At 38.3% G+C, this 26,308-nt stretch overlaps 2 protein-coding genes across 2 annotated transcripts; one reads left to right on the plus strand and one right to left on the minus strand.

The window, feature by feature from the left end:
• Positions 1-5,051: 5,051 nt before the first annotated feature.
• LOC139143623 (uncharacterized) lies at positions 5,052-13,970 on the plus strand. The gene is made up of 3 exons (XM_070714112.1): positions 5,052-5,134; positions 11,233-11,538; positions 12,109-13,970. The coding sequence occupies exons 1-3, from the start codon at positions 5,071-5,073 to the stop codon at positions 12,333-12,335; spliced, it is 597 nt and encodes a 198-aa protein (XP_070570213.1). The 5' UTR covers positions 5,052-5,070; the 3' UTR covers positions 12,336-13,970.
• A 251-nt stretch (positions 13,971-14,221) lies between these two features.
• LOC139144377 (uncharacterized) lies at positions 14,222-25,258 on the minus strand. Its single transcript, XM_070715078.1, has 4 exons — positions 25,234-25,258; positions 18,425-18,742; positions 17,130-17,444; positions 14,222-16,792 (listed from the first exon to the last, which is right to left on the minus strand). Exons 1-4 carry the CDS (start codon positions 25,256-25,258, stop codon positions 16,620-16,622), a joined length of 831 nt encoding a protein of 276 aa, XP_070571179.1. The 3' UTR covers positions 14,222-16,619.
• Positions 25,259-26,308: the final 1,050 nt, after the last annotated feature.

Raw genomic sequence — 26,308 nt, forward strand, 5'->3', positions numbered from 1 at the left:
AGCGTTGTTTTGGGCGATGGCGTATCGATCGCACTCGGGTCAAGGGTCATCACCACACAACTGTGTCGCGATCGATGATCCTTGATCCGAGAGCGATCGATATGCCACATTACCGCTGCGTAATCACAGCTAACACATGTCTTTTAGTAATCACAATCGCATGTAAAACATTAGTTAAACATAGCAGAGTGTACACTCTATTGTTTCAGTATGTGAGAGTTCGCTTTAATTTTTACTTTTCATAAGTTGATAACAAGAACAAGCCAATATTTTGTAACAGTATCGAAGAGAGGCACTGTATACCAAAGTCACCCCTTTCCTTAATCTAATAAGGCTACCTTGTCTTTTATTTAAAGTCTCATGTCGCCATATTACCTATTGTTGCATTATTTTCAGGATGTGAAAAGTTGGATTTACCTGGTAATCGAAGAAAACAAGCTTGAGAACCTCAGTTCATCTCTAATGTAGATTTAAACTTTCGAGGGTCAGTAACTGAATTTTGATAAGTTTCTGTATTTTTGTTCTGAATTTATCTAAGCTTTGGTAGAACGCTATGGTCAATTAAATGTTACCGGAGAATAAGCTTTCAAATACGTTAAGTCTTCTTCATCAGATGCAAGGTTGGAATGAAGAATTAAAGCTGCAAGCGACAGAAAATTCAGAGTGAAAATTTTCACTCTGACTTTTCTGTCGCTTTCTGCTTCAATTCTTCATTCCACCCTTGCATCTGATGAAGAAGACTTCACGTACTTTGAAGGCTTATGCTCTCGTAATATTTAGTTGATCATAGCCTACTACCAAATCTTACTTACTTTGTATTGTAGATCAACACGTCTTTTGTTCTCGATTTGTTACTGTTTTTTAGCTTTGCCGTTAGCGACGCGAAGAGCTTATCAAATAGATGAATGTGTGGCATCGTTCTCAAGTTTTACATCCCAAGCTTTTTCTTCAAAACCACCTTTGCGATTCCTCTAATATTTGGAGTACAGGTTCCCAGGGATTACCCTAATCATATATGTTCAAGTTATTATGAAATACGCAAAATTGTATTTTTGAGGCTAATTTTACTATTTTTTGGCAAAAATCTTCTTTTCCTTTACTGGTGGTTTGACGTCTTCAATATTTGGTAAACATGTCCCTAAGAATGTCCTTCGTCAAAGTTGTGCTAGTTGTGATGAAATATTCAAGTTTTTTTAATGGCAATTTTTGTTTTTGTCAAAAAATCTTTAACAATCTTCAAAACTGCTAATTGAACAGCTTTGATATTCGGGACATAAGTTTCTGCGTATAGCTTTTTTCAGATTGATCAAATTATGCAGAAATATTGCTATATTGGTGTTGGAATGGCTACTAGGTTGTTGCCATTGGTTTCAGACTGAAGTTTCCTTTTATAAGTGAATTTTAGTAAGGACTGAATTTTCCAGGTTCAACAGCAAATGCTTATTAACACACAGAAAAACTTATCAAACGAAGTCAAAATTAGTTAATGTATTTTTAATTTCTGAGAAGTAGAGTTTTGAAATGTCACCCATTTATTTCAAGGTTTATTTAAAGATATTACAAACAAACAAACCTTTGTTTATGAAGGACTTTGTTGGACAAGGAAATAGTTTACCCTGCCAAGGACCCACTTTCCCCACTTTCTGCATGTTGTGCCCTACTGTGACACTTTGACAACTTGACATGTTGTGTTTACTTTAGTGTGGACAACTATATACCATGTGCACCAGAGAAGCCTTGACCAACTTCTTTTTCTTCAAAATTTACAATTGTCTATACAAGAGGAAATGTCTTTAAGAAACCATCTTACAAAATGGAGTATGCATTTCATACATATACATCTTTTCAACACAATAGGTATGCCAAATTTTGAGCTTTTTCAGATGATTTTTGTACGTTTTAAACAAGTATGAACATAAAACGTAATCCACAATATGGTGATTTTTATTGCTTATGTTTTGATAGGAAGGTGTTGACACTATTGGTTTTTTTCCTCTGACAAACTTTACATACAAAGTTGCAATGTTTATTTGCCCATTTTACAGTAAATTATTGTATTTTACTCTAGAAATATATCGTGTATTTTTAGAATAAAATAATTTTACTATATATCAATTGTCTGTAATGTTATTTCAAGGCTTGAACACCCCTGAACGCCCAAAATTAAAGGTGTTCAACAAGCGCGCATCATGTGTTCTAGCCTTTAACACACTTATCGTTGAACGGCGTCCATGCGTTCAAAAAGTGTTACAGCCCTTTGAACGCGTAAAAGCGTTCAAGTTTTTGAACATATTCCCTGTGCAACATAGTGTTCAGATATGGAACACCATGGTGTTCAATATACTGTCTGATGAAAACGTAGCGTTCAAAATCTGCACACGTGTGTTCAAAAATTGAACGTTGGTTGAACACGTAGTGTTAAATTTCTGAACGTCTAGAGGCGTTCAAAAAGTGTTACAAAAAGGCGTTTAATTGGTGTTCTATCCTTGAACACTTAACTTTACAGTGTATGAGTTTACAAAAAAATAGCCATGTTCGAGAATAGTTTCCGACAAACCAAAATACAATATGGCATACGTATGATAAGACATGAACGAATATTTCTGTGATACTTATCAGTATCGGCTTTTCAGTCAGTAGCTTACAGATGCAATTCTAACTGGCCGTAAAATAAAATAAAAGATAAGAGTAGACCTAGCCCTGCGTACAGGTCTGTGTGTTCCCGGCGTTATACGGCCTCCACCACAGCCCTGCAACGGTCTATGGAGATAACTGGGGTCTCTGCGGCGAGATTCAAAATGGCGATCTCCATGGGTAAACAACTTGTCGAGTACGTTATGTTTCAGAAAACGAGCGGTTTTGGACGTTAGGAGAAGTTAATCGCATCTTTTCTGGGGTCGGTTAGGAGGTAAAGGTAGGGAGGGAAAGGATTTTGCCCCGATAGAGCAGAATTTCGGCCAAAAAGACCGTTTTTTTCGTTGCGGTCCGGATCCGGACCGCAGAGACCCCAGTTATCTCCATAGAACATTGCAGGGCTGTAGTATAACGCCGGGAACACACAGACCTGTACGCAGGGCTAGAGTAGGCCCTATTGCTTTCTCCTTTTTTCATAATTCTAATCTGGATTCATCTGAATGAGAAAGCTTCTAGTGGTTCGACTATGTTGAGATGATTTGGGTTCCTATATTACAATACAACCAAATGCAGTGTAGTCTATATTTGGCAAATAAATACGACAATATAATCGCTTTGTTAAGGTCAAACCTATTATTGTACGAAAGATTATATAATAAAATATAGATCATCAGGAATGAATCAAACATTGATTTCGGGGCAAATTTCTGCGATTTTTGTCCATTGTACCACGACTCTCTTGAATCGGAGAACACCAACAAGCGTCAAGTATTGAAGTCTGGCGTCTACAGTGACATGTAAAAATATTTTATATTTATTACATTGTAAATGAGACTTGACAACCGGAAAACTAGTACCTGCAGAAGCCTTAAAAAGGAGTGTCGGAATATATAGGGATGTTGCAACATAGGGATGTCGCAACATGGGATGTTTGAGCTTAGGGCGGTCACCACACACTGCTAGTGTCGGTGATGGCGACCGCATTGGCAAAACGCGAGAGACTTTCAGAGACTTTCACGTCTAACGTAATCACACAATCTTGGTGATGGAACTGGGGCATAATACCTTCAGCTCTGCGTGGGAGGCTGGGTGTAATCGACTATAGGCCACGGCCTCCCACCACAGCCCCGTTTCGCTGCCGAAAACAACCGATTTTTAATCCAAAATCGTGTCGATCTCAGTTTTCGAGCACGCCCAACTATTCTAGACACGCGATGTGCTGAGCTGCACTTTTAAACTTACGCAAAGCAGCTTTTCTCTCTATGCGAGGGGACCGACTGTATCATCCGCCATTGTGAATCTCCATGCACAATGATTCTGGGTAGGGTTCAAATGCAGGTCAAATAATCATTACGGGAAAGCTCTTCTCCCTACTTCCCTACTTAGTTATCAGAGGATCAATTTCACAGACCTGCCTTTCCTATAATAGCACTACAATGGCACCAGCTGGATAAGATAAACATAACAATGGAATATTCACACCTTGGGGGATTAAAAGTCTTCTGTTTGTCACCCGAGTCGGTCAGCAAGGACCCGGGTTTCAGGTATCCCACGCAAGTTAATGCAGTTTTTCCCTAATGTGAGTTCAGATAATGAAGGAGGTCAAATAATTGAAAGGTAATTTCGTAATCATGACCAGATAATCGCATAATAAAGACCAAATAATGACATAAAAATGCCCAATATCACAAAATAATGGGACAATAATGACTAGATAAGTTTCAAATCAAGACATCAATGCCGAATAATGTCAAAACAACCGAATTACCAAATAAGTTCATAATCATGTCATAATAATATCCAAATAATGATCAAATAATTGCATAACAGTGGCCAAATACTGACATAATTATCACCAAATCACCAAATAATGTAATAAAGATGAGCTATGTTTAAATAAAGATTTCAAGATAATTTTGGCGGTGTTCTCACCCCATAAACTATACTGAGGGTCAGTCACCACAGTCAGTCAGTCACCACAGATGCCATCTGTCAATTGAGAATGGCAACGCTACTGATTAAGGTGGATTTATTACAAGGTTTACGATCGATGAAGCGCAACAAAACAGTGCTCGTCACACTTATGGTCTTAACCTTTCTATTTGCAGTTTGAGTACCATGCGTTTTTTTTAAAAAAAAGACTTGAGTGATACTACTGGCTGAAAATAATTTATTAATACCAGCATGTTGGGATTTATTGTGGTATTTTTAATAGTAAATCGAATCACTTAAATGTTTTATGTTAGAACTTTAATTTCTCAATTTCTCAGCCATCATAATGTAAGCCGTCAACGAACTCGTACACTCAGGTTAAGGTCAAGGTCCAAATGATTAAATACCATGTGATCAAACAACCTATTACGAAATGCTAGTGATCACGCGAGATTTATTACGTGTAAGGGGATGAATCAGTAGCTCTCCGAGCTGGTATCTGGTATGAGTCGCTTCGTCTACATCTTCCTATGTCTTTCTATTACGAGTTTCTGCAGCTCATTTGCAGGTATGTCATATTATTTTTCGTTATGAAAAACGGAGACCATGTTTTTAATTTTCATAGACTGCCCATTCGAAAATAATAACACGCCCAAATTTTGCTAATGGTATGGAACTTGTAAATGAATATAAAAATGAGATGACTGATGTTTTGTCTAACTAGATCCTCAAAACAGTTAGATAGAAATTGAGAACATTCCTTTTTCTCTACTGGAGTAACTGGCGATTCGCCTCGGTATCATTCGACAAAAATCGGGCTGCCGAATCCACTGGTCTGATATGGCAGGCGAGTTATAGAATGTTGTTTTCCTACAGCGGTCATGGGAAAAGAATTTGCTTACGAGAAAGAAATATCCCTTTTGACGAGATCTCGAATTTCAAGTTTGAAACAAAAATTTACGGGAAGATCGTACCAGTTTAATACGAAGAATCCTTCCAATAAGCCGTCGGCAATTCGTCATAATATTTTATTACTTTAGTTTGTCTGCGGTTAGCAACATGGCACAGTTACTTTGAGTGAGCTGCGTAGACAATCAATCGCGCAAATGCATGATGATAGGATTGTTAACATTAAACGGCTTACAAGCCTGGTTTCCGCGTGATTCACAGTATATATACATGATATACCGGGTTACAATATATATCTACACCAAACTTATGCCGATGTGTTTGGTATTGGACTTGTCATCGCAGCATGTATATATATATATATTTATATATATATATATATAATATATATATATATATATATATATATATATATATATATATATATATATATATTTATAACACACCACATGCTCATTCCGTGTCGCGATTCGCCAGAATCGCCTACGGCCTCGGGGAATAGCGATGTGTTTCTGGTAACACACGGCCCCTCGGGGTAATAGACGGGCGCTATAGCCCTCATGACCAGGCAATAGGTGTTTAATATATATATATATATATATATATATATATATATATATATATATATATATATTATATATATATTAATTATATATATATTTATATATATAAGGAGAAGGAGGGAGACATCCATCTCGAGGTGTCTTCGGGGGAATTATTCTCGCTAGGCAATGCTCGAGGAACACGAAAACTTGAGCTGGACTATTTTGGGAAGGCGTACTCAAACTGACCAAGATATACAGTTGACGTGAACTTTGTCTATAACGATGAGACACTGGAAGTCTCTTGCTTTGCTACCCACTTGAAAACTAAAGTGAACTACTCTAACTACAGGAGTGATCCTCGATCTTCACGCCAGTCTTTTGCTTAAATTCTCTCCTATTTATCCAGTTTTGTGAATGTTTTAGCAAGGAGATGGGGAATAATTAAAATTCCGATAATTAGCTTCTGGTCGTGGGAACGCATCATATCGGGGCGTTAGTCCATCATGCTGGTATGCATCTTAGCGGGTTAGGTGTCAAGATGATGTTAAGTAAGGGAAATGTGTGAATCTGAAGAATTTTCCCGCGTCATATGTCGAAATAGGAGAAGTAATGAGAATGGAATCATACCGGCACGAGAGAAATGATCGAGATATGACAGTATCATATCGCCCGACCCATCGTCAACTAGCGCTTCTCTCACATGGCAGGCGGCCTGTAGATGCTGCAAGTGTTAATGTTTACTAGACAATGGTCGTTTGCCATTGCGGCATTGTCAAAAAAGCCTCAGAGATATAATAGGACAAAAATGAATGAATTTTTAGAGAAACGTATGCCTATATCCTCATGGTGATACTAGTAATATATATCTGAACCGCCTCGGTGAAACAGAAAAGACCCGTCAAGTTTACACTACGATGAAAAGTGAAAATATTTTATTTCATTTTAATTTTTTGAAAGACTCCTATGCTTGTTATCGTCAACGTTAATATGAAAAAATAATCTTTGTTTTTAATTTCTGAACTAAAGTGTTTCATTAAGTCCTTTCTTTTGCGCGTTTGACCTGACTCTTCGTCCTAAAATTAGTTTCAGCGTACAACCAGAAGCCGTTGAGCATGTAAGTTAACGAGATATCACAATGAATGGAAGTGTACAGCAAGCAACTGCTGTCTTCTGACGAACCTGTTGCTTAAACAAAGCACGACTCATTAGATCCAGTTCCACCATGTCAAGCCACGTGAGTTGTATTAATTAGAAACTAATATTGTTGTTCGTAAAAACATACCAATATTTTCAAGCTTCAGCTCTATTTTTCGCAGACACTCCTGTGCGGATATTATGCTCTATGGAGAGGCAAGATCGGCGGTTCGTTTAGTCAGCGTTTTACATCTACAGTGCAATTGTCACTCATAAAACAAATAAATTAAGCTTATGTATAGGCCAGTGTCTACACTGAACAGCGTAACAACCGACACATCTTTGTTCTTGCACCGTTACCGCAACCGAAACTCACCGGGCCGAAAACGTCATCGTGACCTGAGCGCGACATGTCTCACTTTAAACTTGATCCCCAAAACTATTGGTGTGCAAGAAAGATGGTGGCACCATTGTACACAACTTAACAAATACATTATATTGTCACGTAGCGTGGTTGTGATATAGCTATTGTCGGGGTACGTGCACTCTGTGGCTGAGAGCGGCAGGCAGAAGACACGGCAACGGGTACACAAAATATACTTTAAGTCGTAGCACTTTATTCAGCTGAGTAACGTAAGGTTACACGGTAAAACTTCTATGTTTCACACTAGTCTAGTACTTAGGCGTCTGTCTCGGTCAACGTCGTCTCGAGCGTCGCAACAGGTTCTGAACGGCTTCTACAGGTTCTCCAAAGACGTGGTCCACCACAGTCAAACAGACTGGGCTTCTCACTAAAGTCGGTACGTCAAAGTCTCAGAGCGTCTACATCTCTGTACAGGAATGCGTCAAGACGTGAAGTGAAGTGAAGTGAAGTGTCTCTCTGTCTAGAATGTGTAAAAAACGTCTCTAAATCTGCATATTGTCATGCCTTTGGTATGCATCTATAATTAACTAAAGAATTAACTAAAGACAGTCGGCATACGTGCAAAGGACAGGAAGGTCGCTGTCATCAGTACATCTGTCAACATAACGCAGGAGGTCCTGCTTAAGCGTCCGGTCGGTGTTAATGACTTAAGCTGTTGTTAAAACAATACGTTCACTAAAGACGGATGAACGGTTACATCAAAGGTCACGAAAATAAACGAGGGAATCGTTCTCACGATGCACCACGTGCAGAAGGGTTACTATAGGTCAATGTCGGTCATTCATTGTCAGTCATACAAACTAAATTCAAGTCATAAAATATCATATAATATTAACTATCGAGTGGCTACGTCACACCTCCCAACCAAGATCGAAAGGCGTCCTCGCTCGATCTATAAATCAAAAATTAACAAAACATAAAACAAAACAAATTCAACAAAGTCCAAAATCATAAAAATACAACAGAAAGTAATCAATGAATACACGTGTTACAAAACACTGTGTACTAGAGTTCACTGAAGTTGCAATCATTTCTCAGAGTTCGTAAGAGTTCGATGTATATTCGCTTTCAAGTTCAATGTTGTCAATACTCTCAAATGATGATTCAAATTCAATATCACAGAGTCTGTTCGTAAACAATAACTACAGAGTCATTGATGATGGTTTCAGTGTCATCATCGCTCATACGTACGCGGATTACATTCGCTTCTAACAGTTCACTGGCAAGCAAGTACTTACATAATACAGGAGTTGCATTGTCAAGTGGGTTAATTCTCGTATTGTCACCACAATATTACACATGTCCGTTTTCTTTTATCTTCGTCAATGTCCGTAAAAACGTCGTATCTCCTCGGCATTACAAATTACCTTCGGGTCAACGCCTCCTGTGGCCGGTTGACAGTAATAAGCCTCTGCCGGAACCTCGGTCTTCGTCCACTACAGACCGGAACGTGGGCTGATGATCGTCTCCGCGCGCTGGAATCATCACCCGGTTACTACTGCTACTGTCGTCTACTGCTACACGCGCCATAGTCGTCGTCGTCGTCGTCGGTAACAATGTCAATTACATCAACAGTTCCATAACAGGTTCACATTTACATCTCTTCGTAATAAGCACAAGTTCTCAGATCGTTCAATGTCCGTATTTCTGCTGCCATGAAATCATATCAGTCGTCCATTCCATCTTTTCAATGTTCTTCATCAAAAGATTCCATTCATTACAAAAGTTCAATCTGATCTCTGTCTTCGGGAATAACACATAACAAACGGTAGAACAGCGAACAGCATACATACCGATGAAGCTATAACGGCGAAGGCTTCTGGCTTGAGTCGATCCCTTCCGCTGCTAACCAAATATGTCACGTAGCGTGGTTGTGATGTGGCTATCGTCGGGTACGTACACTGTGAACGGTGGGCAGTAGACACGGCGACGGGTACACAAATATACTCTAAGTCGTAGCACTTTATTCAGCTGAGTAACATAAAGTTACACGGTAAAACTTCTATGTCTCACACTAGTCTAGTACTTAGGCGTCTGTCTCGGTCAACGTCGTCTCGAGCGTCGCAACAGGTTCTGAACGGCTTCTACAGGTTCTACAGCTTCTACAGGTTCTCCCAAGACGTGGTCCACCACAGTCAAACAGACTGGGCTTCTCACTTAGGTCAGTACGTCAAAGTCTCAGAGCGTCTACATCTCTGTACAGGAATGCGTCAATACGTGAAGTGAAGTGAAGAAGTGTCTCTCTGTCTAGAATGTGTACAACTTAAATCGTCTCTAAATCTGCATATTGTCATGCCGTTGGTATGCATCAATAATTAACTAAAGAATTAACTAAAGACAGTCGGCATACGTGCAAAGGACAGGAAGGTCGCTGTCATTAGTACATCTGTCAACATAACGCAAGCGTCCGGTCGCTGTTAATGACTTAAGCTGTTGTTAAAACAATACGTTCACTAAAGACGGATGAACGGTTACATCAAAGGTCACGAAAATAAACAAGGGAATCGTTCTCACGATGCACCACGTGCAGACGGGTTACTATAGGTCACTGTCGGTCATTCATTTGTCAGTCATACAAACTAAATTCAAGTCATAAAATATCATATAGTATTAACTATCGAGTGGCTACGTCACAATATAAATCACGGTCGACAATACATGTTAGTGTAAGAGTAAATGCCACACTGTAGTAATGGCTTTTGTCCAAGCAAATGTTTGACAGTCTAGCCAATTGAGATACTATGACGAATACCAATATGCCCGCTTGTGTACATCGGTCGCAAATATGCAAAAAATAATTGAGTGTAGAGTCCGGAACTCCATCCTGATTTACTAATAGTACTATTTCGTCTTTTGCGGTAAATTAAAAGTGGACGATTCGGCACTATGCCACTTCGGAACAAAATGTTTCTGTCCCTATTTCCAAATGACATAAAATTGTGTATATGTACTTAAACCCATATTTTAAAGAAATTTCAGTGTACATTTTACAGGTCCTGAAGCTCGGAGTCTGTTATTGGCTGGGCCTCTGCCTCAGTGACAAGCACAAAGAGTCGTCTTATTAGTGCTGCTTGTTTGGTCACGTGAGACGCAGTGATCAGCGAAAGTCTGTTAACACATTCTGCAAGAGTCACAGATATAACCGGGAAAAAATGATCCCCAAATTCATTCAATATAATCCCTATATATGTGTATTTATGAACGTAATTCAAAATAGCTTTGCCCAATGGATTTGAAATGCATGGGTGCTTACTCCGTGCAGATGCTTCTTTACGAATTTCAAAATAAACAACTCCATAGACAAATTCATCCACAACAAGTCTCTATTCAGAGTACCAATCGTTCGCGTGATCGAGTATAGACTGCATGTCCAATGCAATACAATCACCAATTGTAGTTTGATGGAAGCGTATGCCAAACTGAGCCTCGAATCTTGATCAAGGTCTCTGACCTAAACAAATATCGTTATCCAGAATCTCCGTAGTTTTTGTAAAAAAAACCAAACTTACCAAACCTAGGGAATACCCCTAAACTTACCAAAACTAGGGAGCAGTTCTAGATAAATATCACCAGAGTCAATCGGTTTTGAGGATTGTGTATCACTTATCACTTCTTCGAGTTTCCCCTGAATAACGATTTTTTCCTGTTTTCTAGAGAACGTGCCTGAATGGAGGACAAATCCGGAAGATGTGACAGCAACTGCAGGCGATCCAGTACGTCTAGTATGTAGTTTCACACCTTTAGCCGACGATGACCCCAAACCGAGGTGGCTTCACTTCAGTGTCACGATATCTAAGGGCGACACAGTGTATAGTCCACGTTTTGAGTTATCTGAGAACGTTTCAGCCGGAAACTATAGTCTGCTAATAAGAAACGTGACGCTAGAAGATGAAGGGACGTGGAAATGCAGCCATATCCTAGCCCGACCACAAACACGGAGTGCCTACCTAACGGTGAAAGGTAATGTTGCTGTTGGAATGTTTGATACTGCATCCTTAGCGACTATCTCTGAGAATCTTTGGTTTGCGTAAAATGTTAGAATTAGTTTCTTTTCTCGCCAGCCAAAAATCTGCATTCATAGCCGCTGAATGGAGGGAAAATATTGACACTATATAAAATGTGTGTTATTCGAAATCTTGTCAATGAGGTAGCAATAGAGAAAGAATGTAAATTGATTGCATATTTTCTTTGAACTTTAACATTTCCTGCACGATAAAATGTTTGCTGTTTGAATCAGAGTTTTCCCGTGTAATGGGACTATTAGTATCCTTGTTCAACATGACGTTAAAAGAATCATCGAATTTTGCTTCGTTTTTCACATTACTGATGTTTTTTGCAACATGAATACATGACATCGGTTTCCTTTCCGTCCTTAACACTGTATTTAAGTTGACGTGGGACACACATTATTAGAAGCATGCAGTTTGTATCGCTTAATGGTCTCGGTGCAAAGGACATCCGTTTCTAAAGTGTGTATCTTTCTTCTGTCAAACGACAATCCAAGTTTAACGTAGTCTCATCGTATTTCAGATGCGAAGGGGGAAGATTCCAACGGCTCTGAGACTGCATCTTCGACAATGAAAACCATCGTCACTTCAGATATGAAGGGAGGAGAATCAAGCGCTCATCTGATGGCATCTCCGAATATGAAAATCGTCGTCTTCAGCATTCTGTTTAGCTTAGCGATTCCACTACTACTTGCTTCACTAATGAGAAGTGTCTTCACCAATGTCACAGCATATGACCTTCATGAATAATTACATTGATGACATTAATTATAGATCATATTTACACAAATGTAACAGGTAGACAAATCACAGTTGGTACAGCACTTTAAGATCTTTCAGATAATTTAGCCATTTTCGCCTTTTTCCCTTCTCTAGTCACACCTTCCTATCCTTCTTCCTTTACCATGGTACGTAATTATAAGAAATTTCAGATACAAGCCTTTGTGATGAGTTAAATTCGGAAGGATGGGAAGATGTGCTACATTGTAAGGATGTTCAGCTGGCCTGCTCTCATTTCGTCAGTATTTTCCTCGCCATTTGTAACAAGCATGCTCCTTTAATACAAAGAAAGAATAAGTTTGAGAAGAAACTTGATCAGCCTTGGATTACAAGTGCAATCAAAATGTCGATCAGAAAAAATATAGGCTACTTCAGAAATTGCACGAAAATAGTTTAACAAGCAAGCATTTATTTATTACAGAAATTATAGGAATATCCTGACGAGTGTTCAAAGAAAGGCCATAAGGCAGTACTGATGCAGATTTACTTGCAGAAATAATGGAAACGTGCTACCTGAAAGTTATAAATGATTTAATTAAGAAAGCCATACGTACAAAATGACACTTCCATCAGGCCGTTTGGAAGTTGATAGTATGGTCAAAACAGAGGTTCATTCAGACATCAATGAAGTTACAGAAGATTTTAATATTTTCTTTGTTCGCTTCGGGGAAAACAAAGCAAGTAAAATTTCTCCTCAAAGCAGTGCTACCTTTTAATTTGGCCAGCGAATGGTTTTTTGGACACCAACTTACTAGAAATGAAATTGAGAATTAAATGTCTCAAATGTTCGCAAAGCAACAGGTTATAGGATAATATTCCCTGTAAACTTGTACAAGCAGCAAACACTTTCATCTCATATCCATGTCATAATTTTAATCTTTTCTTCACTACTGGTGAATTTCCAAAACTCTTGAAGGTTGCACTTGTATTGCTTTTGTACAAAGGGAATGTTAATGGCATTGGAACTATAACCTATGGGCCGATTTTTTGTTCCTTTGAGTAAACTCTTCGAAAAATGTAAATAAATTCATTGTAAATTGTTTATATAAACAAGAACAACATTGGGCATGAGCGTTAAGGAGAAACACAGTAGCAAAATCTCTGCTTTAAGTCACATTCAGTGCTTGCTCGACAATAAACATAGTGGGAACATTCGACACTACAACAATGGAACCACGATATCTTATCATCTAAATTAGTACATTATGATGTAATTATGATGTAAGAGGGTTACATTTTTTTGTTTAGAAGCTATCTCAAATCAGGAAGCAAGTATGTCAGCCTTGACAACATTGAACGGCAGAAGCAGGAGATCAAGCGTGTAGTCCCCAGGGCTCAATACTTGGCACTACACTTTTATTAATTTATATCGATGACATACCAAACTCCTTTTGTCTTTTTAGATTTTATGCTTTATGCAAATGATTCGAATCTGTTCCATTCTAAACACAATAGTTCAAATACCGTGCTCTTGCTAATGTACATTTAGATTTTCAGAAGAATTTTATTTGATGTGACAGTATACAAACGCCCTCTATCATTTTTCTAGTGACCAGGTAACATAGTCTGAATTCCTTTGTTTTCTTTTGCTTATTTGCGTGACCATATATATATATATATATATATATATATATATATATATATATATATATATATATATATATATAAATATGTATGTATGTATATATATATATTGTGTGTGTGTGTGTGTGTGTGTGTGTACAATATATGTACTATATATATGTGTGTGTGTGTGTGTGTGTGTGTGTGTGTACGTATATCTGATTCAAAGATACATATGTACATATATCTGATTAAAACAACATAGGCAATGATTGACGATAAAACAAACCAAATAATTTAGAAACAATAAAAGGTAACACGATGGATACAATTTTATTGCTCTGCCAAGAAGAAAGTGTACACGTTTAGAAGGTGAAAAGCAGAAAGTGAACAAACACATTAAAGATACTTTGCCAGGATCTATTTCTCAGAAAGTCTAAAAGTAATTGAGATGCCAACTTCGGAACTTCACGATGTAAATTCAAGTTAATCGAAATGCGATTTGAATGAGCCGGCGATTACGTAAATTACCATCCTATAATCTCTATATATAATACGCCGCGGTACTTCTTCCTGTTTTAACTCTTTTTACTGTACTATAAAACACCTCTTTACATAAAAAATGTATGAATCGTTAAAAAAGTATTCCAGTATGAATCGTTCCAAACTTCCAGTACATTAGTTCATATAAATCAAGGCTATGAGTTACTTTGAGTCACTTCTACCTTTGGTGTAACCCATGTACGCTAAAATCTTGCTCTGCTCTTACACCCGGATTCTCCACCGTGAATAACAATTCAATGTCTCTCATTAGGAAATACTGCTAAGCGGCAAGAATATATGAAAAGAGAAAATAAAAGAAATCCATCTAATGCAAATTACCTCGTCACCAAAGGACATCAAATCGCTGTAATATTTTGTTAAATCCAGCACCGTTAATTACAGTGTATTCGGTGATGGTATCATCAATATTACCGATATGAGCACCATCCCTACGACGGATAATAATTCAGTAGATTTTCGATCAGATTCGGCACCTAGTTACCCTTCGAAGAGATCACAGTCAAAACCAATCGGCCAAATTCAGAAAATCCCAACCCTTAGCCCTAGCAAGTATGTGTTACTAGTTTCATTTTACCAAGCAAAAACCTCGGTTTCCAAACCTATACGTAGAATTACTCCGTTCAGCAGATGCTAGCTGTACTCTAAAAGTTGCTTTCCCCAATGCCAAAAACATTTCATAGTTTTTCGGTTTCCCTCAATTCCATTTTACATATTATCCTTGCACTTTTTACCAATAAGGACATAAGTGAACTGTTCATCTGCTGTGTTATGTAGCTGTCTGGCAAAATGTATAGCTAAGTAAATGACAATTTACGGATACCCTTCACTAAGCTTCGAACGTCTGTGCACTCAAAGTTTCAGGTTTATATGACAATGTTTTTTTGTATGAAAATGTTTGATATTTATGACCTGATCATCAACATAGAAAACCTTTGAAAACATATGTTCCGGTCTTACTAATTGCCAACCATGAGGTATTACGATGAGGTCATTATCAATCGATGATAAGAAAACTTTAGACCAATAATCAAGGTCATGTTTACTATAATTTATGGTATCTATTACTATAATTTATATATTATTTTAATCATTGCAAAATACATATCAATAGAAAACTTTGTAGACACCGTCATCAGAGTGACAGCGTAATGATTTCAGTAATCAGGTAAAGTTGAAAGATTTCCTTGAAAGGCACTTTTACTATGAATACGAAGTGATGCAGTTGATATGTAAGTCTTTGGGATTTCACTCTGTGCACTTCGATAGATTTCATGAAGAAGAGCTTCAATTCAAGACATCAGCCAGAGAGGGACTAATTTTTTCACACAACAGTGTCTATTTTGACAGACTCGGTGTCAGATCTCTAATAGTTTTTGTCAAATAGCTTAAAGTGTAAGTCTTCGGTATTCCAAACTAAAGTATCACGCACATATATGCCTTCACCAAGGCTGACGATTGTTCAAGATGTCTTTCTCCTGGAAACACAGGAAACACTTAGTTACTACCATGTTGGTAAACTCCTTTTGTTCCAATTTTTTAGAAAGTCTATCGTTTTTTGCCTTTGCTCTACAACTCTTGGAAACATTCATATACATCGATAGAAAATAGCGCCCTCTTTAGTCATGTTTGGTAATGTTGCACCCAGCTCACCTGTTCATGATTACATGACCTTTTACAAGTTTTATAAATGTGCTTCAAATGTGGATTAAGATGTGCAAGTAGTTATTTTTTGCACTTACTAAAATGCCCAAAAACAGTTTTCCAAAGATATCTTTACATTCAACTTTTGACAGCGCGACCTTTGCTTGAATAATTTGATAAGGATGGGCTTCTTTCGCATGACTGAACAGTAGCTTAAACAGAGGCAGTGAAACTTTTTTCTTAACGAGGGCGTCCAAATTTACCCTTTTCGGACATTTCGTGACTTGATAAGTAAAAGGGTTAACATACCGCTGCGATTTCGACCTGAGTTAACCACATATGTTCAGGCAAAAATTGTTTTTCAAACGTTACATTTTACGACATCATTTTGTAACCTTTTTCACAAACACGATAGTTTTGATGGTGAAGGCGCCTGTAAGCACTTTGAAAAACAGCCGGTTAACTTTGAGTGCCAACTTGTTACACCTAGCTCACCTGCTCATGATTACGTGCCCTCAAATGTGGTTGCTCTTGCGGGTTTCGTCTACAATATTTTGCTATGAAAACTATCAATATAACAATGCTACTTATCACTAAAAGAGAAACTATTACAATGACGATGGTAGTTGTCTTGTCACTGGATTCTTCTCCCACAACCTCTGAAATAAAAAGAAAAAGACAATGATGTGAACCTTGAATTGTCTTTTGTCGGAATAAGGGTTAAACACCCGCCCGACAAACGCATTGTTGAATTGACGATGAATTACATGAAACTGTATGATCTCGCCATAATACATTTTCTACTTTGAGTCAAAGTCCTGCCAACGCTTAGTGAAGCAGTACATGGTCCTGAAACAACGTATTTTTCACAAAATATGGAATCTAAATAAGTCTTTCATTCGTTTCACATTTAAACTTGTCATCATATTTTTGATATATTCTCTCCATTCAAAGACTAACATTAACATTAACACAATAAAAGAAACTGAACAATACCTTTAACTGTCAAGAAACCACTTTGTGACCGTGGATTAGCTTGGTCATGGCTACATCTCCAAGTTCCTTCATCTTCTGACGTAACACTTTTTATCAGTAGGTTGTATTCGCCGATGGAGAAATTGCCGAAGACCTGACAGTTTGGAAGGAATGCCTGGTCGCCCTCTGACACCGCATGTGTTTCCCCATTTCTTGTGTGTTCCCACCTCGGTTTTGGGTCGTCTTTATCCAGGCTTGTCAACCAACAGGATAGGCGTACTTCTCCACCTATTGTTGCATTAACATCTTCTGGAGAACTCTCCCATTCAGGACTGACTGTATGAAGTAATAAGCCACACATTGGTAATGTATAGTGTTATAGTTTAACATTTTCTAATTCTTTCGCAATTTTAGTTAATTAAAATTTAATAAGTCACTACACCTTTTGTCATGCAAACTTTTCAATAAACATGTTACATTTAATACCTGAACATACTTGTAAAGTATTTGAGCATATGGTGTTTTATCATGATAGTTAAGGCAACCTTCTGAGGTTTATCTTAATATTTGTCATTTCCTCAATACGTGTCGTTGACATTATTGTAAATGATATTATAGCTTTGTCAATACAAGTGAAATTTGTGACGTCATCCCCAAGATTATTATTGATAATGTATCCGATTATCAAGCATCTTGGCCCCAGATATTTTCTACATCTACAAATACACTGGCATCGCCAAAACTATAAAATAATAGCAGTAATGTACCCCCTTCTGGCCCAAAATGGAATAAAGCAATCTTTGCACTCCATTATGTACTCAGTTTCGCCTCGTACGTTATGCTGTGCAAAGTTTGCGTTCGTCCATTACGGGTCAACAGGGAGTACATTATTGCTTAAATAAGATGGTTGGAATAGTAAATCTCCCTGATGAGCAGAGCTGAAAAAGGAGGGTACTCTTCAAGGTAAAAGTTAAGTTCATTGATTTTTGAATATAGTTTGCGATACCACTTTTGAAGAGAGCATCGAATATAGTCTTGCAGCAAGAAAATTAGAATGTTCCAAACAAAAGTTATCACGTAATCCTTTCGCACTCAATCATCAACTCTTTCTTGTTAATTTTTTCAGATGTTGCCCTGTTCACGAACCCTTCAAGTTTGCCATTATCTAATACATCCGAAGTATGAACTTACATCATTGCTGAAAAGCAAAGTCATTTAAGTATTCCATTTTGGCAAAATCGGACGTAGAGTTCAGAGTTCGCCTCACCCAATCTCTACGTCTCATAAAATAAGATTGAATTAAGAACTGTAATTACCAGATACTTTCAGAGTTGCACCGCGTATCTGTGGGACAGCCTGGACATGGGTACACTGCCAAACTCCTTCATGTTTGTGCGTTATGTTCTGTATCAGAAGGTTGTACTCGCCGCTGTCGAAGTTGCCATACACCTTACAGCATTCAGAAAATGATTCGCCACCAATTGAGATGATAGTTTTCAGCGTTCCATCGATTTTGTGTTCCCATCTCGGCAGAGGTCCATCCTCACTTAACCCGGTCAACCGACAGTGAAAACTAACATCTTCACCAACGTTTCCCTCCTTATCTTCTGGAACCACTGACCACACAGGATTATCTAAATATCAAGACACAATGCATCACTGGCACTGACTTTATGATTGCATTTTGATTCATTTGAGACCATTTCGGGTAAATTTGATGTATTGGGGACGGGGCTAACAAACTCAAAGTGTTCAAATTATTCTAATGTGCCTTACAAATTTGTGGTTGACAGAAAAAATACGATGTAGTAACAACGCTGTGTTTGGTGTGAAGCAAGATTTACAGGGACTGTTATTGATAATGATCAGGATAACAAAAGTGTCCTGTAATCCAAAATGCCAAGTAGCTTATACATGTAGCACGGGTAATTTGAAAGTGGGCGCCAACTTCCAGGTAAGACTTTCGATATATTTCCACATCAACACGGCACATGTTCATAGGCTAGGCAGCGCGGTCGGGGTAGGGGCAGCTGGAGCGATCGCCCCGACTCCAGTTTTTCAAATCCCTGCACGTGCACACCTTCCCTCTAAAAGTAATAAAATATAATTTCTGGTTTTCATTTCGTCAAAAGATTGCGGCCCAATGCGTCATCGTATCGCCACACGAGGAACAAACACTGTGTTAAACTGTGTCACTAGACGAACCACTGATATAGCTGTGCCAAGTTTGCAATGAACCAAATGCACCTTTGTATAAAGTTTTGTAAATTTGATTAAGTCAAATCAGATATATATCCCTCATTAGGAAAGTTCATTAAATATGCAAATCAGCAACTTTCTTTCATGTTACCCTTAATGCCTCTCACAGCTGATATACCTTGATGTGATCAACATTTGTAGCAAATCTCATCAAATTCTGTGCAGTCGTTCTCAATGTATATCCGTTCTTTCTAAAATCACTAATTATGCAAATGAGCAAAAAGTAAGCAAGCCACACCCACCAAAAACTAATCAGATCTTGCCATTTGCAAACTGAATGTATGTACCAGATTTGATTCTGATCTGACGAGCAATTTTGAGATATCTTGCGCACAGACAGACAGACAGACAGACATCGCTGCGACATTAGCCACGTGTATGAACACGTGAGCTAAAAAACGAATATTTCTGTGTCCACTACACGAGGATATCAGAAGACCTATTTGCCTTTGAAATGGAGATTAAATGTACATAGAATAAGCTTATTGAACATTTGTCTTCACAAAATGAATATACAGTCTGTCAACTACCATTGTATTTATTAAACACTTAAAAAGAAGAGAAGTTTACCAGATTTACCAAGATTTTAGATTTATATATAACTCTATTTGTTTGTTTTGGATTTTTTCCTTAACTACATATTGTTAAAACACGATTTATTTGGAACTTTTGTACTTTCCATCAAATTTAGTTATGGACATTGTCAAGCTAACTTTTGATTCTATTTCTGTAAAATTCTGTGCGAGAGGCTGAGGCCCACCACTGTTGAGATAAAGATTGACAGCGATTTTCAAACCGCCATCGCCATTTCTGGCGTAGTTTTTCGTAGTTTTTCGCCACCGTGACACGTTAATCTTTAAACAAATCTCCTAAAAGTCTGTCAGTTTCAACATGTAAGTGCATTTGCTGGAATGCGAGCCTGTGTGTAACCTTTTCAGCGTCCTCTTATACAGTGAATGCCGCCGTTGCCATGCCCCTTTTTATAGGGGAGTTGCGCCTGTGTTTGCAAACAACAAACGTCTCTATGACGTTGCTATTGTGCGCCAATCGCGCTGGACCTCACCCTAGAAACCATCAGCGGCGTTACGGTATTATCATACCGTATTTCTTCGCGTCACCGCAGAGCAGAGCCAGAACATGTAAACGATGGGATGGGCAGTTTCCCGGGCAAACCACCTGCCAAATTTCGCAAACATCTTGGCTAATTTGCATATTGTATTGTATTGCAGATCAGCCAAACGGTAAACGAGATCCATGTTGTTTACTCGGATATTTTAAAACAATACTCAATATGTTTGTCCAGTAGTCGGAAATTTCAGCGTCAGGCAAAGCATACGATAGCCTGATAGTCTGTCCAAAGTTGATCTTTTTTTAGACTCTGATTATTGCGGTGATAGCGAATGTTCTGCTGTAAAAGAGCCTTTACAAAGTGTTTCAAAAAACTTTACTGAAGTTGTAAGGCTTGTAAGTCGGTACAATGGTGATATAGAACTGACTGCCAACAAGATCGAAAAATAAGGCTATCGATATTGCGAAAACACATTCGGTCGTATACTTAGTATTTTCGAGGCTGATAATCAATACAGCGAAAGTCAATGGACGTGTTGCGCTTACATCGCGAGTACATCAAGTTCGTAGGTGTACTACTTGAATGTAGGTGTAGTTACGTTTATTCAGGAATTACAAAATATGATTGTCGTGGTGTTGTTGAGCTTGATTTACACTCCTCACTCTTATGTTTATATATTTTGGTGTCTGAGTGCTGGCTGTAAATAAGTCTATGCCCGTGCTATAATTATCTTGAAAAAATTATGGACAAGCGATGGCCAAACACAAATGAACTATTAACATAGATCGAGTTCAAGGAAGGTCAACACAATAATTCTACATGGCAAAGGTCAACTCAAGTCTACATGGCAAAGGTCAACACAATTAATTCTACACGGCGAAAAAAAACCGCACAAACTCGCTAGGCGCAGGCGTACTCGCAACGGTACGAGCCAGTGTAACATCAATCCAAAGTAACAAAATATACTGTAGACGAGTTATCAGGAGGATTCAAAGTAAAGGGTACGATCTGTTTGTTAGCTTTAAACTTGAAGTTGTCTTAAAAACAAATTATTTCTTTCGTGTAAGCCATATTTTCCGATGACCGCGCTGTAGGAAACAAATTTATGACAACTCCAAAGAATCACCTGCCATGTCAATCCAGTGGATTCGGCGCCAATTTTTTGTCGAATAATATCGAGGCAAATCGGCAATAACGTACACTGTAGCAGAGAAGAAGGAACATTCTCAATTTCTATATCACTGTTACGAGATCTAGATCGAGAAACGTCAGTCTTCTGATTTTACATTCATGTACAAGTCGAATACCATCGGCAAAACTTGGGCGTGCTATATTTTCGAATGTTACCAATCTTTGAAAACTTAAAATACATGGAATATCGGCATCAGCTCTGTGATGGTCTCATTATTAAGTAACGACAAAGAGTGGTACGGTAAATATTATACTGTATCTCTCCGCGTCACCGCCAAGCGATCAGAAGATGTAAACGATATAGTGGGCAGTTTCCCGGGCAACCACCTACCAAATTTCGCAAACATCTCGCGTAATTTGCATATTGTAATTGTATTGCAGATCAGCGAAACGGTAAACAAGATCCATGTTGTTAACTCTTGATATTTTAAAACAATATTTAGTCGGAAATTTCAGCGTCCGGCAAAGCATACGATAGCCTGATAGTCTGTCCAAAGTTGATCATTTTTTAAGACTCTGATTATTGCGGTGATAGCGAATGTTCTGCTGTAAAAGAGCCTTTACAAAGTGTTTCAAAAAACTTTACTGAAGTTGCAAGGCTTGTAAGTCGGTACAATGGTGATATAGAACTGACTGCCAACAAGATCGAAAAATAAGGCTATCGATATTGCGAAAACACATTCGGTCGTATACTTAGTATTTTCGAGGCTGATAATCAATACAGCGAAAGTCAATGGACGTGTTGCGCTTACATCGCGAGTACATCAAGTTCGTAGGTGTACTACTTGAATGTAGGTGTAGTTACGTTTATTCAGGAATTACAAAATATGATTGTCGTGGTGTTGTTGAGCTTGATTTACACTCCTCACTCTTATGTTTATATATTTTGGTGTCTGAGTGCTGGCTGTAAATAAGTCTATGCCCGTGCTATAATTATCTTGAAAAAATTATGGACAAGCGATGGCCAAACACAAATGAACTATTAACATAGATCGAGTTCAAGGAAGGTCAACACAATTAATTCTACATGGCAAAGGTCAACACAATTAATTCTGACACAGGTCAAAAAAAAACCGCACAAAACTCGCTAGGCGCAGGCGTACTCGCAACGGTACGAGCCAGTGTAACATCAATCCAAAGTAACAAAATATACTGTAGACGAGTTATCAGGAGGATTCAAAGTAAAGGGTACGATCTGTTTGTTAGCTTTAAACTTGAAGTGGTGATGTCTTAAAAACAAATTATTTCTCTCGTGTAAGCCATATTTCCGATGACCGCGCTGTAGGAAAACAAATTTTATGACAACTCCAAAGAATCACCTGCCATGTCAATCCAGTGGATTCGGCGCCAATTTTTTGTCGAATAATATCGAGGCAAATCGGCAATAACGTACACTGTAGCAGAGAAGAAGGAACATTCTCAATTTCTATATCACTGTTACGAGATCTAGATCGAGAAATTTCAGTTTTCTGATTTTACATTCATGTACAAGTCGAATACCATCGGCAAAACTTGGGCGTGCTATATTTTCGAATGTTACCAATCTTTGAAAACTTAAAATACATGGAATATCGGCATCAGCTCTGTGATGGTCTCATTATTAAGTAACGACAAAGAGTGGTACGGTAAATATTAACTGTATCTCTCCGCGTCACCGCCAAGCGATCAGAAGATGTAAACGATATAGTGGGCAGTTGCCCGGGCAACCCCCTACCAAATTTCGCAAACATCTCGCGTAATTTGCATATTGTAATTGTATTGCAGATAAGCGAAACGGTAACAAGATCCATGTTGTTAACTCTTGATATTTTAAAATAATACTCAGTATGTTTGTCCAGTAGTCGGAAATTTCAGCGTCCGGCAAAGCATACGATAGCCTGATAGTCTGTCCAAAGTTGATCATTTTTTAAGACTCTGATTATTGCGGTGATAGCGAATGTTCTGCTGTAAAAGAGCCTTTACAAAGTGTTTCAAAAAACTTTACTGAAGTTGTAAGGCTTGTAAGTCGGTACAATGGTGATATAGAACTGACTGCCAACAAGATCGAAAAATAAGGCTATCGATATTGCGAAAACACATTCGGTCGTATACTTAGTATTTTCGAGGCTGATAATCAATACAGCGAAAGTCAATGGACGTGTTGCGCTTACATCGCGAGTACATCAAGTTCGTAGGTGTACTACTTGAATGTAGGTGTAGTTACGTTTATTCAGGAATTACAAAATATGATTGTCGTGGTGTTGTTGAGCTTGATTTACACTCCTCACTCTTATGTTTATATATTTTGGTGTCTGAGTGCTGGCTGTAAATAAGTCTATGCCGTGCTATAATTATCTTGAAAAAATTATGGACAAGCGATGGCCAAACACAAATGAACTATTAACATAGATCGAGTTCAAGGAAGGTCAACACAATTAATTCTACATGGCAAAGGTCAACACAAGTCTACATGGCAAAGGTCAACACAATTAATTCTACACGGCAAAAAAACCGCACAAACTCGCTAGGCGCAGGCGTACTCGCAACGGTACGAGCCAGTGTAACATCAATCCAAAGTAACAAAATATACTGTAGACGAGTTATCAGGAGGATTCAAAGTAAAGGGTACGATCTGTTTGTTAGCTTTAAACTTGAAGTTGTCTTAAAAACAAATTATTTCTTTCGTGTAAGCCATATTTCACGATGACCGCGCTGTAGGAAAACAAATTTTATGACAACTCCAAAGAATCACCTGCCATGTCAATCCAGTGGATTCGGCGCCAATTTTTTGTCGAATAATATCGAGGCAAATCGGCAATAACGTATACTGTAGCAGAGAAGAAGGAACGTTCTCGAATTTCTATATCACTTTTACGAGATCTAGATCAAGAAACTTCAGTCTTCTGATTTTACAATCATGTACAAGTCGAATACCATCGGCAAAACTTGGGCGTGCTATATTTTCGAATGTTACCAATCTTTGAAAACTTAAAATACATGGAATATCGGCATCAGCTCTGTGATGGTCTCATTATTAAGTAACGACAAAGAGTGGTACGGTAAATATTATACTGTATCTCTCCGCGTCACCGCCAAGCGATCAGAAGATGTAAACGATATAGTGGGCAGTTTCCCGGGCAACCACCTACCAAATTTCGCAAACATCTCGCGTAATTTGCATATTGTAATTGTATTGCAGATAGGCGAAACGGTAAACAAGATCCATGTTGTTAAACTCTGGATATTTTCTCTTCACAAGAAATATTATTTTCATGTAAGCCACATTTTCCGATGGCCGCCGTGCAGGAAAACAATATTTTATGACAACTCCAAAGAATCGCTTCGCTCGGTGGATTCGGCGCCAATTTTTGTCGAATAATATCGAGGCAAATTGGCAGTAACGTATATGCAGCAGAGAAGAAGGAACGTTCTCAATTTCTATTAAGTGTTACGAGATCTAGATCGAGAAACATCAGTCTTCTGATTTTACATTCATGTACAAGTCGAATACCATCGGCAAAACTTTGGCGTGCTATTTTCGAATGTACCAATCTTAAAAACATGGAATATCGACATGGGCTCTGTGATGGTCTCATTTTTAACGCAACGACAAATAGTATTACATACCTGCAAAAGTGCCAAAGAAAGTCATGGTAGATAAATAAACGAAGATGCAGCATGCGCGGGCGACCAGGCGACTCATACAGCAATCGGCTTCGAACAGCTACTGATCCATATCTCCTTAAAACACGTAACTCTCTTATCTGTGGAAATCCGGTCACGACCTGCGACAGTGATCTGCGATTCAAAACTGCGACCTATAATAAACTGCAACATGTCGCCCTCGTGCAGATATTAAGGGACTGATCGCCTGTTGTTGTAGAGTGTGAATATCAAACATCGGATTTTACATGTAACGCCGTGCATTACACGGTCAGTTTATATTTGATGATGATAATGGAGAACTAAACGCGTATTGGCTCGAAATCCAGCACCATATGCATTGTTTGCGTGAAATAAATGAGAAAATGCAAAGAAAAGGCGCTTTACAATATGCTTGAAATAAATCGAATATCAAACTTTGGTGTAGAACAGGAAAGTTTCATATGTCTATTTTCATGTATGGTGTTGACCTTGAACTGGCGTCACAAGTCAGACGTCTATGCCAAACATAATTTCTCCATGTCATTTCTCCGTCGCTCACAGTACGCGCGACTTGCCCTTTTCCAATCTGATTAAAATCAGATGTAGAGTACGGCTACGCCTTTACTTACGCGGTATTCTCTTGCTGTAGCCTGTCGACAGCAAGATAATACCGCGTAAGTAAAGACGTAGCCGTACTCTACATCTGATTTTAATCAGATTGGCCCTTTCAAACTATTTCTCAGCCTAATACGTCCAACTTTCACTCCTTTAGAACCTAAGTATCAAGACATTGTTTTTATCCATAAGCTGGACCAAGTTCTAGTACGCACCACAGACCCAGACGTTGGTGGTTGTTGTTGTTATTTGTATTGTTGTTTATGTTTATATTAGTCGTGTTGTTGTTGGTAACCAATAAAACTCAACGAAAATAATTATTGTGTTGTTGTTGTTTCAAACATAATGTAGATATCATAAAAACACGACAAGGACACTATCATTATTTGATCCAATGCAACTCTCTCTAAACGCACAGGCAGAGAGAGTACGTTGGGAGAGA

This window comes from Ptychodera flava, chromosome 11 (genome assembly GCF_041260155.1).
Source record: "Ptychodera flava strain L36383 chromosome 11, AS_Pfla_20210202, whole genome shotgun sequence".
Classification (NCBI taxonomy): domain Eukaryota; kingdom Metazoa; phylum Hemichordata; class Enteropneusta; family Ptychoderidae; genus Ptychodera; species Ptychodera flava.